At 36.4% G+C, this 16,802-nt stretch overlaps 1 protein-coding gene across 4 annotated transcripts; it reads left to right on the top strand.

Annotated features, from left to right (window-relative positions):
• Positions 1-728: 728 nt before the first annotated feature.
• LOC126583301 (pentatricopeptide repeat-containing protein At5g65560-like) lies at positions 729-5,785 on the top strand. 4 transcript variants are annotated; one of them, XM_050247639.1, is made up of 4 exons: positions 729-3,876; positions 4,020-4,091; positions 4,372-4,444; positions 5,390-5,785. In XM_050247639.1, the coding sequence occupies exon 1, from the start codon at positions 987-989 to the stop codon at positions 3,729-3,731; it is 2,745 nt and encodes a 914-aa protein (XP_050103596.1). In that variant the 5' UTR covers positions 729-986; the 3' UTR covers positions 3,732-3,876; positions 4,020-4,091; positions 4,372-4,444; positions 5,390-5,785. The 4 variants fall into 4 exon arrangements, with proteins under 4 accessions (XP_050103596.1, XP_050103593.1, XP_050103594.1 ...); XM_050247636.1 differs by lacking the exon at positions 4,020-4,091; XM_050247637.1 differs by having other exon boundaries at positions 4,020-4,444.
• The last annotated feature ends 11,017 nt before the right edge of the window (positions 5,786-16,802 follow it).

Genomic DNA, 16,802 nt, shown 5'->3' with positions numbered 1-16,802 from the left:
CATGGGAGCATATTTTACTCAACCAAATAAGGCATGTGCACTCTATAGGGAAGTGGAGCTACGATCAAGTCAGTAATTTGTTATGTGACCACTTTGTGTTTATGATAGAGTTATTAGTGGATTATAAAGAAAATTAACGAACATGAACTTGGAGCTCAATACTTCAAATGTAAAGGTCACTCACCTATTAAAAGGGAAAAGGTACCAATTATTCTAAATCTTACGACAATCATCTTAAAGACTCACTAACTTGAGTGTTAGAGTGTCTTTCGCAGGTACACTCCTCATGTTCTCTCATTAGTAGCAAGTGAAGATAATATCTAGAGTTACTATACATGATTACAAGACTACCTATTAGAGAATTGAGGGACCCAAATATTTTCGACAATGTTTTTTGTCATATGCCTGTTAATCTTCTTTTTTATTCTTAATATTCAAGAAAAATATTATCGCAATAATCGTTCGTAATAGGTTGATATATGCTAGATATTTATGTTTTTCATTTTCGACATCATCGTACACTAGTTTGTCAAATGATAAATTTTTTGTTAAATGAGAAGATGTGCACAAACTTAGACCGAAAAACTAATTTAATTAGCGGGGCCAAACTAAGGTCAAAATAGATCAAAACAACAAAGATGAAAATGTAAGAATTTGTATAGGGATGAAAGTGAAAGCTCATGTAAACTATGAAACTATTACTGCAATTTGGCCTTTCTGTTATATTTCCCTCTTTTTCCGTCTCCGAGTGAAATAACCCTAGTTTTTACTCAACAGCGTAACCTTTCTCTCCACTTCCCTCCACCTCCAGTAAGCTGCTGGTTATGGCTCTCCAATGACCACGTTCACCAACTCGCCGAGTCGACTCACGCTTCCCCCCTACCAATCAACCCCCTTCAATCCCCATATCTCTGAAAACCGGCAAAAGTCCCAAACTTTACCATCCTCTTCTTCTGCAATCCCACATGACCTCCCCATAGCTCGAAATGTTAAAGCCCCTCCAAACCCTCCGCTCTCTATTGGGTTCCAACCATTTTCTCAAATTCTCAACAAGAACCAGGCTTTTCTCCGAACCCGCTCAACCCTCCAAACCTTTCCCGGACTTGGTCGCCAGAATCTGCGACATTTTGAGCGACCCCCAATGGGAACGGAGCTCGGAGCTCAGCTGGCTGGGACCCGAGCTCAGAACCCATCACGTGTCGAAGATCATCGAGTCCCACCGTAACACTGACTCGGCGTTGAGATTCTTCTACTGGGTTTCTAAGAGGCATTTTTACAAACACGATATGGGCTGCTTCTCGTCAATGCTTAATCGGCTTGTGAGGGAGCGGCTTTTTGCGCCTGCGGATCGTGTGAGGATTTTAATGATCAAGGCTTGTAGGAAGGAGGAAGAGCTCAAATGGGTAATTGAGTATTTGAATGATTTGAATAGACTTGGTTTTCAGTTTACATTGTTTAGTTTTAATACGCTTTTGATACAATTGGGAAAGTTCGAGATGGTTAGTGTAGCTCGAAATGTTTATACTCAGATGCTTAATAGTGGGATTAGACCAAGTTTGTTGACATTTAATACAATGATCAATATATTGTGTAAGAAAGGCAGGGTTCAGGAAGCAGAGGTGATTTTGAGCCGGATTTTTCAGTTCGATATGTTCCCGGATGTTTTTACTTATACATCGTTGATTCTTGGGCATTGTAGAAATCGTAAGGTGAATTTGGCATTTGACGTTTATGATCAGATGGTGAAGGCAGGTTGTGACCCCAATTCGGTTACGTATTCAACTCTTATCAATGGGCTATGCAATGAGGGAAAGGTGGATGAGGCACTGGATATGCTTGATGAAATGGTAGAGAAAGGGATTGAACCCACAGTATTTACTTACACTGTCCCAATTACTTCACTATGTGAGGCCAATCGACTGGTGGAAGCAATTGGGCTTTTCAAAAGTATGAGGAGCAGGGGTTGCCATCCTAACGTTCATACGTATACAGCATTGATCAGCGGGTTGTCTCAGACAGGAAAACTCAATGTTGCTGTTGGACTCTATCACAAACTTGTGAAGGACGGTTTGGTCCCAAACACGGTTACCTTCAATACATTGATAAATGAATTATGTGAGACAGGAAGATATGGCATGGCTCAGAAGATTTTTTATTGGATGGAAAGACATGGTACCTTGTCAAATACCCAAACACACAATGGAATCATCAAGGTTTTCTGTTTGATAGGTAACGTTAATAAGGCAATGACGCTTTTAAGCAAAATGCTGAAGGTGGGACCCTCTCCAAATGTGATTACTTATAACACACTTATCAATGCATACCTTGATGGGGGTAAATTAAACAATGCAGTGAGGTTATTGGATTTGATGAAATGGAGTGGATGTGAACCAGATGAATGGACTTATACTGAACTTATTTCTGGGTTATGCAAGGCAGGTAAGTCTGAAGAGGCATCTACTATTTTCCATGAGATGGTAGAACAAGGCATTCGTCCCAATCAGGTCACTTACACTGCTTTGATTGCTGGATATTGTGAGGAGGGGAAGGTAGATGCTGCATTGGCATTATTTGAGCGGATGGAGGAGGATGGTTGCTGTCCGGGTATTGAAACCTACAATACCATTATAAGTGGTTTGTGCAATGATAATCAGATTGAAAAAGCTAAAAAATTATGTACAAAGATGGGGGAGCAAGGACTGGCTCCAAATGTCATTACCTTCACGTCTCTAATTAGGTGCTTCTGTGGGAATGGCAGTACTGACGTTGCATTCCAAATCTACCATGAAATGGGAAAGCAGGGTTGCTTGCCGAACTTGTATACATATAGTTCACTCATTTTTGGGTTATGTCGTGAGGGTAAGGCTGATGATGCTGAGAGGTTACTTAAAGAAATGGATCAGAAAGGATTGGTTCCTGATGAGGTAACATATACCACACTCATTGATGGATTTGTTATACTTGGCAAGCTAGATCATGCGTTTCTGCTCCTTAGGCGAATGGTTGATGTTGGCTGCAAGCCCAACTACCGAACTTATTCTGTGTTGGTCAAGGGGTTGCAAAGGGAAAGCCAGTTGCTGACAGAGAATGTTGTGGGCCTTGAGTCCCAACATGAAGAAATGTATGGTTGCAGCTCTGAGGAGAGCTATACCTCTATTGAGGTGTTGTGTAATCTCTTAGCTAGGATGTCAGAGTATGGATGTGAACCAACTGTTCATACCTATGACATTTTAGTGAGAGGCTTGTGCAGAGATGGTAGATATTATGAGGCGGATCAGTTGCTGCAGCATATGAAAGATAAAGGGTTCTGCCCCACTAATAAGATTTATCTGTCTCTGTTCTTTGTTTATTGTATGAATTTGAAAGTGGATTCTGCGCTGGAAATTTTTGGTTTGATGGCAGATAGGGGATTTGAGGTACACTTATCATCTTATAAGGCACTTATTAGTGTCCTCTGCAGGGTGAGTCGAGTGGAAGAAGCTGAAACATTATTCAGAAGGATGCTAGAGAAACAATGGAATACTGATGAGATTGTTTGGACTGTGTTAATTGATGGGTTACTGAAGGAAGGGAATTCAGATTTATGCATGAAGTTTCTTCATGTTATTGAATCTGAAAAATGCAGTATCAGTACCCAGACGTATGTTATTTTGGCCAGAGAACTTTCTAAAATAAACGAGACTGTGGTGACTTCTCAAATTGTTAACAAAGATTTGAAGGATGTACATTGATCATGGTTTCTTTATACACATGGAGGCAAAGAAAATTCATTATCTAGATTCATTTATCAAATAATAAGAAATGGCACTGTTTTTGGCCTGAGGTGTATATATTCCTATGTTGTGACCACTTTGCAGCTTGACCATGCAATTCATGGTAAGTAGATGGCACTTTGCCTTCAACTTCATTAGCATTCGTTGATTTCTATTACATTTTTTGGTGCTTGGTTGGTGGCATCATTTGTCTAAAATCACCAAAAAAATAAGTTTGACGATTGCCTTGTTATTCTATATATGTAGAAGTGACAAGTCATTTTCAGAAGATAAACTGAATTCTGGTCTGCATGAAGCAGATTCCTTAGGAAGACATAGGTTAGTCAAGCTAAAGTATTCATGAAAGATATCTACCATTTATTTTAATTTATCTTTTTGTGTGGATAGGTATGATTGGTTTACCGTCTGTATAGTGCGTTAGTTGGTTTAGGGTTTAGAGTGTTTCTGCATAGCAGGCTTCCTAATTACATGGATTATCTTGATATCTTTTTTATGGTGCTCATTTGGCTGGTTTGACTTGCCTAGAAAATATTCATGCTATCATAGTGTTTATAAAATGGATTTCAGAGCTAGACATTCTTGGCATATGTACTTGCAGGTGATGCAGCTTCAATGTTCCATAGTGGAAAGTTTCCTCTTTCCTCAGAAATACTGGGCAAGAAGATTTTAAGGTACACCTTGTTTGATACCAATGTTGCATTGTTTTGCTGCCGTAACATCATACACCAACAGTCGTTTACATGTATACCTCAGTTTTACAATAACATACGTTGAGGCCCTTTTGGTAACATTTTGGTTTTCTGTTATAGTTTATTTTTTATTTTAAAAACTCATTTGATGTCTTTTCCTTTATCTCTCTCTCTCTCCGCTTTATTTTCATTCTCTCTTCTTTATTTATCTTAAGAAAAAGAAAAAGAAACTAAAAGCAAAAACCTAACCAAATGATCCCTTGGATCATCACTTGGACGGTCTGCGAGTGGAACCATTTTATTTCTGAATTATCAACAAGAAGTTATCTATAGGTGCCACCTGATTTTACCTAACTTTCAGGATAAATGATCATTTAAATTTGACCTAACCATTTTAATATGATTAGGAATATTTAGTGTAGGGATTACTCAGGCCCTTCTAAAATTGAGCCCATTTTGCTCCAGTTAAACACTTTTTTAATTTTCCTCTAATTGTGCTAGTATGCTAAAATGTTGGTGTGTGATCACTTTCTGTATCATTGATCTCTTGAATCTTTGTGACTCCGTGTAGCTTCAACGTTTTAGTTTTCCCAAACGATAATTGCACTGTAAATATTTGTTCTTGAGCGTTTCCTTTCATCTTTTACTCCTTGATTTTGGTTCCGATAAGGGACAAAATAAGCTTTATCCCCTTCGGTTGTGTTTTGCTGATCTTTTGCCTAGTATTTCCTTTGATTTTATTGGTATGAACTGTATTGTGGATTCCGACAAAATACAAAAAAGAACCGTAAAAGGGATTCTTTTTTGGTATTTCCTTCCCGGCAGTCATTTTTCGTGAGATTTTTTGTAACTCATAGATACTTTGTGGATTGGTATTTCATAGTACTGTCAATAAAGAATTTCTTGTAATTCCATCATTTTGTATAGTGGAAGAATTAGCTCCTACCTCCCTACTACTTCTGGCGGTTGTGGAAGAATTTCCGGCATCTTATGTTTGATGCGAGGATGGGAAGGTTATGCAGCTGCTGGGTCTCCTCATCTCTCCTAAACTTCCCCCAGTCTCCGGCACCAGCTATATGAGGCAGAAACCCGCCCCACTCCTACAAATGGCTCGGAGGCTGAGCTTTGTACTTTCGGCCTTGTACTAGGCGACTTTGGTTCCCAAATGTACTACAGTTCAATCCGAGTTGCCAATCGTATCATGCAACAGAGAAACAGTTTGTATAAGTCTAATTGAATCTGCAGTGGCTGAAATCAGAATCAAGTGTCAGCAATCTGATTGCTATTGTCCAATTTGGAATGAATTTTTAAGTTTCTTCCCAACTCCTCTATTGAAGTTCAGGCAAGCTCCTCTGAGAATAAGGTTTTACAAGTTCATGTCATCCTTCCTCCAAAATTGACATATGCCTAGCTCGGAACTAATATCATGAAGGAATGAATGAGTTAGTTAAGGTCTTATTTGGAAGTGCTTTTAAAATGACGGAAAACTTTTTGATAAAATTGGTTTTGGATTCCAAAAGCATTGTAAGTGCTTTTTGGAAGAAGCACCAAATATGTGATTCATGCAGGAAGCACTTAAAGTGTTTTTTCAGGATCTACTTGAATTTTTACTAAGGATTGGTTTCTAAAACATTTTCATCAAAAGTGTTTTCAATCATTTTAAAAGTGTTTTCAATCATTTTAAAAGTATTTTCAAGCGAGTTATTAGCAAGTGGTGGACTGTCCTGGAGATTATGCCATTTCTCTTCAACTCACTGCGTTCCTGGTTCAGAGCCTCTCCTCTCTCCTTAATCCAGTTTAGAGTTGGAATATCACTTATAAAAAAATTAGTTAGTTTAGAGGGAGATAGTTGGAGTTATGGATTGCACCAAAAGGAACAAGGAGACTAAAATAGCTCAAAACAAGAAGAAGAAACCAGGGTGGTTGAAATTATTGCTTGGTAGCCCATATCAACAAGAAACCATGATCTATTCAGTTGCATTTGTAATTAAGATGCATTTGTAATTATGAGATGTGAGTTTCTACTTTTTTATGATTCATTTTATGAGTTATATATCAATATCTGGAATACGGGTGCATTTTTGTTCACTACCTTCAAGTGGTGATCATGTTCACTACTCTACTTTTTATTGTTTGATTAGTTTAAATTTTGAGTTTTGTATTTATCTATTACACGGATCTCGAAATTCAAACTTGTTCAATGGTGATAAATAGGGTTTGTGAGCATTGTCATCAATTGATGATGGTGAACAAAAATATTCCTCTAATATCACATAATAAATTGATTCCTAGTCTTTTAAGTATTAGATTTTGGATTGTAGTGTGACAATCATATAACATGTTTTTGGTATTTTGTATTGTATGTATTAGTAAATAGTAAATGTATATAATTTCAATATCTATATTTTACTCAAAATCAGATTAATTTAAATTTTAAGTAAATAAACGTGTCATTACTTTAATAACACCATCTTTCATGAAAGAATTGTGGTATACTTGAATTACTTTTTTTTTCAATAAAAGGAAGGATAGGTTTTTCATGGTGTTCGGAACACAGGCACATATATTATGTCATTATACAAGTCTAGGGACACTTGAAAAAAGAAAAAAACTTTCCTCTATTTGTATAAGAACATGTGACTTAGCCTGTGTTCTGGACACATTGAAAAGTATCTCAAAACGAAGAATAATAATGATTAGTTAGTTTTTGGCTTCAAGTGTTTGGTTGTTTCAAGGGAAGAAAACAAAGAAGGGCATCCACTCTATGGGAAAAGTTGATTCTTCACAGAAATCAAAATGCCTGAGATTTGTTTTGGCTTTGGACCCCCACATGTCCTCCATTTATTAGACTTGATCTTTTCCTTTTTGGTAAAAAGAGACTTGATCTTTTCAATCTCAATTATTCCATACATTACTAAACCTTCAATCCCAAAGCAACATAACCACCCACACTACACTATTCTTATCATTTCCTACAAACGCAAGCCTTTCTCAACTTTGGTTTTTCCTTTTGAAACTACACAATCAAACCTATTACAATCTTTCCAAACTTGAGCGTAGTCAAGTTGGCTAAAGTAATGTGTTTTATTATCTACATTTAAATTCAAATCTTCTTTCTCGCAATTTAGTTTAAATCAGAAAGATGATAACCGCACATCATTTTTCTCCTTCTACACACCATTCTTATTTCTGGTTATTTGAACTGAATAAATTAAACATAAATAACAAATATGGTTAAACAAAAACGTATAGTGATAGTAAAAGAGTGAAATGATCACTTTTCTTAATTAAGTTAAAATATCACTTGAATTAAAAACCTATTATTTTTCGCAATAATAGAAGCCTTATATTCCACATGCTGGGTTAGATTTGGTGCTGGACCAAATAGTATATAATTTCAATATCTATATTTTACTCAAAATCAGATTAATTCAAATTCCTAGTAAATAATCGTGTCATTAATTTAAGAAACCCATCTTTCATGAAAGAATTGTGATATACTTGAATTAATTTTTTTCTCAATAAAAGGAATGATAGATTTTTCAGAATGTCCAGAACATAGATACATATATCATATATCATTATACAAGTGTTGGAACACAATAACTTCCCTCCACTTGTTTAAGAACATACGATGTATTGCTTGTATTCTGAACATATTAAAAAGTCTCTCAAAACGAAGAATAATAATGATTAGTTAGTTTTTGGGTTCAAGTGCTTGGTTGTTTCAAGGGAAGAAAACAAAGAAGGGCATCCCCTCTATGGCAAAAGTTGATTCTTCACGGAAATCAAAATCCCTGAGGTTTGCTTTGGCTTTGGACCCCCACATGTCCTCCATTTATATGGCTTGGATCTTTTCAATCTCAATTATTCCATGCATTACCAAACCTTCAATCCCAAGCAACATAACCACCCACACTACACTATTCATCATTTCCTACAACACATGCATCTCTCAACTTTGTTTTTACCTTTTGAAACTATACAATCAAACCTATTATAATCTTTGCAAACTCGAGTGTAGTCAAGTTGGCTAAAGCAGTGTGTTTTATTATCTACATTCAGGTTCAAATATTCTTTCTCGCAATTTAGTTTAAAATCAGAAAGATGATAACCGCACATTATTTTTCTCCTACGCATCATTCTTATTTCTGATTATTGGACTAAATAAATCAAACATAAACAACAAATATGGTTAAACAAAAACGTATAGCGATAGTAAAAGAGTGAAATTATCACTTTTAGTTCCTGTTTGGTTAGTTTTGGTGCTGGACCAAATAGTATTTTTAGTACCTGTTTTCTCTATCACATGCCACCTGCTAGTGATTTTACAATACAAATTCTCCAGATTCCTCCAAATCTAGCAAGGATAAATGCTAGAAGCGAAACTTTCCTGATTTTCATATCCTCTTCAAACATACCCATATCTCGAGAGATTTTTAGGTGTCACCCGTTATACACAATTACGTGTTTATATTTAAGTTTAGTTTAAACATACTCTTCATCTCGTGATTTTTTTTGTTTTTTTGGATAACCTCCTCATCACGTGATTAGTCACATAATAAGAGAGATTAAGACAACCAATTATGTGTTGAGAAAGATAAATATAAGATTGTATAAATCCGAACTTATGACCTATATGGTCTCGTAGTCCCATAGACTCTATAAAGAAGCAAGAATGTGATTAATATTATAACACTAACTAGAGAAATTTTTTGTTGTGCCGGGAACATGGTCCGAAGTGTCATACTATATTGGTTGAAAATTCTTTTTTAAGTTTCAAACTAATTTTATTACTACAAAAAGTATACCAAATCATGTTACCGATGCACTAAAAAATCTCTTCACTGACCAAATTACTTCTTTCAATTTCGGTGAAATATTTGACCATAAATATAAAAGACAAACAGAAATGTAAACCTTGATTTAGAGCTTTGTTAATTATATAGTGAATGCCAGCCCTCCTCATCTGCATATACAAAGTGCATGAAATGGGTCCCCATCAAAAACACCATGACTCCAAATATATATATTCCTTCTAATCATTGTCTTTTATATACATCCCCATCTTCATTCCATGAACTTCACCTTCAAAACCCCACCAAAAACAGTTTTTTTATGAAACGAAATTATATTTTAAGGGGTAGACATTCGGGAAATTACCCACGTAATGAGTTAGCCAAAATAACTTAGTATCAAATTCGTCATCTAAATGAGTTAACTTGAGATTTCTTTAGAGATGAATATCACTATACAGTAGTACCAGTATAATTTTGAGAATACTCCACACAATGAGTCATCTATAATATGTATAAACTCGTCATTCAAGTAAATCGAGTCTCTCTTATTTACAAGTGAAGAGCAATAACACTAAATCATAGATTAGTGGCAACCCTAATAAAAAATTAAAATGCTGAATTTTTAAAACAAGCAGGTACAAAAAAGAATCAATATTTCCCCAAATGCAAGCCAGAGATAAAATCGGAGTCATCGATGCCAACAGTGTCTTAAAAGACAAGAGGACACAAAGCATGACCTAACAGTGGATTCTCCAAAACTCCCTTCCAAATGCTTACTTCCATTTGATTTTGGACTATTTTCTTGCACTCTAGCTTTTCCAAAAGTGCTTTTGCCTACCCTTCCACCAACCCAGCCTTCTCTAGACCAGTATCTTAAACCTTTCCCATTGGATTTTTGCAGAAAAGCAGCCGATTCTTATTTATATTACATCATCCAAAGTCTTAAAATTTAAATAAAAAAAACCCAATCTTCATATATATAATCCATCTGCTATATAAACACATTCATTGCGTTTTGGCCCTTCAGCACCAATTATAGCCAAAACCAAAAAAAAAAAAAAAACCACCAAACCCTACACCTACAAAGCTTCAGAGATCAAAAGCTCAAAAGCTGCTTTTCAATGGGCAGGCAAAGTGCTTCTGATCCAACCTTGGTTTCAGTTTCCTCCATTGCTCTACTGCAAGAAAGGTTCAGGCAGCTGCAGAAAGTGAAGGAGAGGAGGGAGGAGCAGCAGCTTCTGGAGAAGTTATCAGAGACTAATTACCAACGGGTTGTTTGTACAACAAGGCATTTTGATCATCAGCCTGCAAAGTTCTCATTCGAATCCGATATCGTCGTTCCGGTTAGGCCAAGTGCTCCTGCAGATCACTCGCTCTCTCTCGGGCTTAATTTGCAGCCATATTCCACAAACTCATGGCCCAACAACACAAAAGCAGCTTCTGCCGCAGCAAGTGCTTCTGCAAAAAGTTTTGACAACTCAGACCTTATTGACACCTCTCTTCATCTGTAGACAAATCCTACTGCCTTCACTTTCTTTGTGTAATATCAGAAGAGTATGTAATTAATTATATCACTGAATGTTTATTAATCCAAATAATGAAATAAATAAAAAGAAGGAATGGAGGAGCAACATGCGAGCTTCTCTTCTCCTTCATCTTCCCTCCTTTTTTTTGCTGGTTTTTGCTTCAAAAATTTAACATATCAACACATGTTTTTCAGATCATTATTTTGAGCTTATGATGATTGGTGATGAGTACAATAAACATAAATCTCTATAGATAATCAATCTTTGTGATGAAGCTTAATTTTGATGGATACGTTAAGTACAAGGAATAAAAGTTATTGCTGCCTTTGAGAGAGATTAGAATAAGTTGTTCTTTAGGAATTTGAAAACCGGAAACAAACAAAACTCTAAAAGGTCGTTCGATAACTATTTCGTTTCAAACAGAGAGAACATACAACGAAAGATGAAGGTTGATCGAGGATTGAGGAAGGATGGTGGGAAGAATAATGAGAAATAAAAAGTGTGGAGAATGGTACACAAAATAAAAATTAAGAACTAAAAAACAATTTTTAGTAGGTTTTGGTTCTAGCTTTTGTTTCATAGTTCATACATTCCTTCGTTTCTCCCTCCTCTCGTCCACCATGTCCTTTGTTTCATAATCAATAAGTTAGTTATATAATTATCGTACAATGTCTTGTTAGCGAAACTTGAACCTCCAACTTTAAGCTACTAATATAGGTAACACAATCCACTTTCCCATCGACCTCTCACATTGTAGTCCAAGAAACCAATTACTATACAACATTTATATATAAGAATTTCTCGTTCTACCCCCTGTTACTTCTTACTCAAACGAGGGACAAAAACATGAGTGATTGTAAACATGAGTGAATTGAACCACTTATCAAGATGATTTTGAGCTAAATATACACAATCATTTAGCTATTACAAAAAGAGTTAACTACTGGATTGAATTTGGTTTTGTTCGGTTTAAACCATATTTTTAAAGGAAATAAATGTGAATTGAAACATGGTAAATACCAAAAATATATATGACAATATTTGGTAATTTCTTATTTATTCATTAATTTCCAAAGTGGAGTATATGTAGGAGTTACAATTGGTATTACATATGTTCTTCACCAACATGGGACAATAAACTACTATTTACACTTTAACTAATATATAACTCGTACCACTCCCCCTCAAGTTGGTGCAAAGATGTCACGCATGCCCAACTTGTCTAGCGAGTTGGAAAACACACTATTAGACACATCCAAGGTTCTAAAAGTCGCTAGGCGCTAGTCGGACGGCGGGCTGGGGCTTAGCGCCTAGGCGGCTAGGCAGGGCCTGGACGGGCGCCTAGGCGGACTAGGCGGATTTAAGTAAATCTATCATATTTCATGTAAATAAGTGTCTGCTTCTACTTGAAATATATATAATTTCATCATAAACTACAAAATAGAATGCATATATATCATGAAGTATTGGAATATAATGAAAACATGTGAAATAAGGATATAATGTTTGTTCATTCAAGTATGCAACAAGTCTCTTACAATTTATTGGAAAAAAAACAAAATGCAAAATGAAAGTTATGTATTTTCTGTCTAAGTGAGTTGCAACCTAGGCGGGTCTAGACGGGTGCCTAGGTGGTCTAGGCGGTGGGCTAGGGCCTAGGCATTAATCGGGGCAGTGGGCTGGGGCCTAGCGCCTAGGCGGCGCTAGGCGAAGATTTTTAGAACAGTGGACACAGCCTTAGTAAGAACATCAGCAAGTTGATCTTCATATCCCACAAATGGAAACATAATAATTCCAGCATCCAAAATGTCGATCAATCTCCACATATTTTGCCTGATCATGTTGAACTGGATTATGAGCAATCTCAATAGCAGCATTGTTATCACAATGAAGTTTCATAGCACCCTTGGGTTTAAACCCAAGATCTCTCAACAATTTTTTCAACCATAACAACTCATATACACCATGAGACATACCACGAAACTCAGCTTCTGCACTTGACCTAGCCACCACTTTTTGTTTCTTGCTTCTACAAGTAACTAAATTACCACCCATAAACGTAAAGTATCCAAATGTAGATCACCGATCAGTGATAGAACCTGCCCAATCTATATCTGTATACCCTTCGACGTTCAAATGACCATTCTTGGAGAAAACCAAGCATCTGCCAGAAGCCATCTTTAAGTACCTCAAAATACGAGTTACTGCATCCATATGAGCTTCACTAGGTGAGTGCATAAACTGACTTACCACACTAATTGCATAAGCAATGTCAAGGCGATGTGTGACAAATAAATTAATCTCCCCACATGCCTCTAATACCATTCCTTATGAGTAGAAACTTGATCTGGAAATAAGCATAGACGATGATTCTGCTTAATCGGAGTATCAACATGTTTGCAATCTAACATACATGTTTCAACTAACAAATCAAGAACATACTTCCGTTGAGATAGAAAAATACCATGTTTGGATCGTGCAACCTCGATTCCCAGAAAATACTTCAATTCACCTAATTCTTTCATCTCAAATTTAGTAGCTAGGTACTTTGAAGGCGTTGTATCTCCTTCTGATCATCACCAGTCACTATCATGTCATCAACATAAATAATCAATGTAGTTAGCTTACCATTTTGTCGCTTTAGAAACAAAGTATGATCTGAATGACTCTGGATATACCCAAACTTCTTCATTGAACTTGTAAACCTCTCAAACCACGCTCTAGGAAATTGTTTCAAACCATACAAAACCTTTCGTAACTTGCATACACCTTTTTCAGGAGATGTTCCAATACCATGTGGGAGATCCATATAAACTTCCTCCTTAAGATCACCATGAAGGAAAGCATTCTTAACATCAAATTGCAACAAAGGCCAATCCTGGTTTACTGCTAAGGACAGAAGAACACGCACAGTATTAAGTTTGGCAACATGAGCAAAAGTCTCCTGATATAGTCCATCCCATAGGTTTGAGTATAACCCTTGGCAACTAATCTGGCTTTATATCGGTCAATAGAATTATCTGCTTTGTGCTTAATAGTAAACACCCATCTACATCCAACAATTTTTTTCCCGTTTGGTAAAGGAACTAAATCCCAAGTAGAATTCTTTTCCAAAGCTTCCATCTCAACTATTATGACATTAACTCACTTAGGGTCAGACAAAGCATCTTGCACTTTTGTTGGAATTGATACACTAGACAGCTGACATATGTAAGATGCATATGGTTTGGACAAGCGATGAGTAGACACATAATTATTAATAGGATATTTGGCTTTGGCATGCATATCATGCTCATATTGTACTTTAGGTTTTCCACGATTAGCTCGTAGAAGCAACTGATAAGTAGAAGAATCGTCAGAATTTACGTTAGGTATGCCACTATCTTGTACCAAACTGTTAGAAGAATCATTATCATTAGGTAACTCGTTAGACATATCAGCAGCAGGCAACCGATCATCAGAAGGTAATTCGTCAGACATACTAACAGGCAACTCGTTGGGCACATCTGATCTGTCGTCAGTAGAAATAGTTCCGGGAATGACAGGTGACCGATCATTATCTGTAGCCGACTGATCAGTATCACGCAACATAATAGGTTATGTTCTCAACTCTGCCTGTAACACATCATTCATACCATCTTTTCGAATCTGCACTTCACTCCCCATCTCGCCCTGAAGTGAAGAGTCGGAAGAGGGCTTCACAAAATACAAAACCTCCTCGTGGAAAGTGACATCCATGGTAATATAAGTTTTTTGAGTCGGAGGATGATAACACTTATAGCATTTTTTATTGTTAGCATACCCAATAAAGACACATCGGAGAGCACATGCATCAAGTTTACTTCGCTGATGAGAGTAGACATGCACATATGCAATACACCCAAACACTTTCGGAGGAAGCTTTGATACATAAACAAGAGAAACATGTTTTTGTAGCACATCAAGCGGTGTCTGAAAATCAAGAACCCTACTTGGAACATGATTGATTAAATACACAGCAGCAAAAATAGCATGACCCCACAAATGATTAGGAACACATTTATCCAACATCAAGGAGCGAGCAACCTCCATTATTTGAAGATTCTTCCGTTCGGACACACCATTTTGTTGGGGTGTAAACAGAGTAGTTGTCTGGTGAATAATACCATGATCACGAAAAAAACATGCCGAAGTGTGATTTACATATTCTCCTCCATTATCAAACCTGAAGACCTTAACTTTGGTATGAAACTGAGTATACATCATTGTACAAAATTCTTGAAGAAGTAACGGAACATCACTCTTATTCTTCATCAAGAACACTCAAGTTAACCGAGTACAATCACCAATAAAAGCAACAAACTAACGGAATCCATTAGAAGTAACTTTTGCCGGACCCCACACATCAAAATGTATCAAATCAAATGACAAAGTAGCTTTAGAATCACTTACGGAAAAGAAAGCACGATGACTCTTAGCCATGACTGTGAAACAAAGAAGGAAATAGATGCTTTATATAACTGAATGATGGATGTCCTAATCGTCGATGCCACAACCAAATTTGATGTCTGTCATCCGTTTTAGCACTTAAAACTTGATGAGTATTTGAACCGGAAACAACAGTATCCTTCATAGTCAGGATGTACAAACCCCCTATTATTTTACCACAACCAATTATCTTCTGAGTTTGAATGTCTTGAAAATAACAATACGTAGGGTAGAAGTGAGCAGAACAATATAAGGTATCAAGAAGTTTTCTTACCGACAAAAGATTGCACTTAACATTAGGAACAAGTAAAGCACGGACCAATGATGAGGTTGGAGTCAGGGAAATAGTGCATTCACCTTTCACAGGGGAAGATGCTCTATTTGCACTAGTAATATACAGATCACGAACATAGTCACATAACTCATCAAATATTCTAGGGTCACTAGTTACATGATCAGTGGGCCCAGTATCAATTTATTTGTTCCACCAAGATGCATAACAACACTATGATTATATTGAGTCATTGAACAAAATCACAAACAATAAAGGCACAAAAGATACGCAGCGGAATGAAAACAATTTACCAGAACACTGTAGCAATCACTATTCATGATACTGTAGCAGAGACTATTCACGGTACTGTAGCAATCACTGTTTACGATACTGTAGAGGATCACTATTCACAAAGCTCCTTCTTGATGTGTAGTTTTCTTTTTACCTAATTTTTTTGGATTTTCCTTTTTTGGTTTACAACTTGTCTTGCATGTTCTTACCTTTTAGGTTTTATTTTAAAGAGTTTTGGTCATATGTCCACCCTTTCCTTTTCTTATATTTTCTATTTTCAAGAGGCTTAAGGTCTGTTTACACGCGCACTGTAGCACGACACTATTTTCTTTTCTTTTTTTTCAACGAAGGAAATCACGAAAAATGTGGACACAAAATTAAAGCACACAGGTCACCAAGAGCAAACTGCTCTGATGCCATATTAAACTAAACATGGTAAATACCAAAAATATATATGACAATATTTGGTAATTTCTTATTTATTTTTTAATCTCTAAAGTTGAGTATATATAGGAGTTACAATAAGTATTACATATGTACTTCACCAATGTGGGACAATAAACTACTATTTACACTTTAACTAATATATAACTCACAACAAATTGAACCAATTGAGTCGATTCGAGTTTGACCGGTTTTGGTCAACTCAATTATTCTAAACTTGGTTTGGTCCCTTTTTTTTGGTATTTTTGCCCATTTTTAGTAAGTAACTCGTCACTTATAAAAGTAAATCCAAAAACTTTCACTACATCGTAATATTAGTAACAAAACAAAACACTTCTAGAGCAACTGGCTCGGGGGTTTTTCTTATATTTTTCGATTTTAACGAAAATCTTCGACCACAAATGATCGGCCCAAACTGATCTGCAAACTCAATTACGCCTAAAAACCCAACGAATCAAAATTACCAAAATACCCCTTTCATCTCCGGAAGCTTCCCAAACCCCTCTCTATCTCCATCAGAAAACCCCTAATAAACCCTA

Source organism: Malus sylvestris, chromosome 9 (assembly GCF_916048215.2).
Source record: "Malus sylvestris chromosome 9, drMalSylv7.2, whole genome shotgun sequence".
Classification (NCBI taxonomy): domain Eukaryota; kingdom Viridiplantae; phylum Streptophyta; class Magnoliopsida; order Rosales; family Rosaceae; genus Malus; species Malus sylvestris.
The sequence above is the reverse complement of the archived record's forward strand: the minus strand, read 5'-3'. Positions and strand labels throughout refer to the sequence as shown.

Bases quoted from the DNA above. Each gene is read 5' to 3' on its own strand.
- LOC126583301 (XM_050247636.1), top strand. From the start codon at position 987: ATGTTAAAGCCCCTCCAAACCCTCCGCTCTCTATTGGGTTCCAACCAT.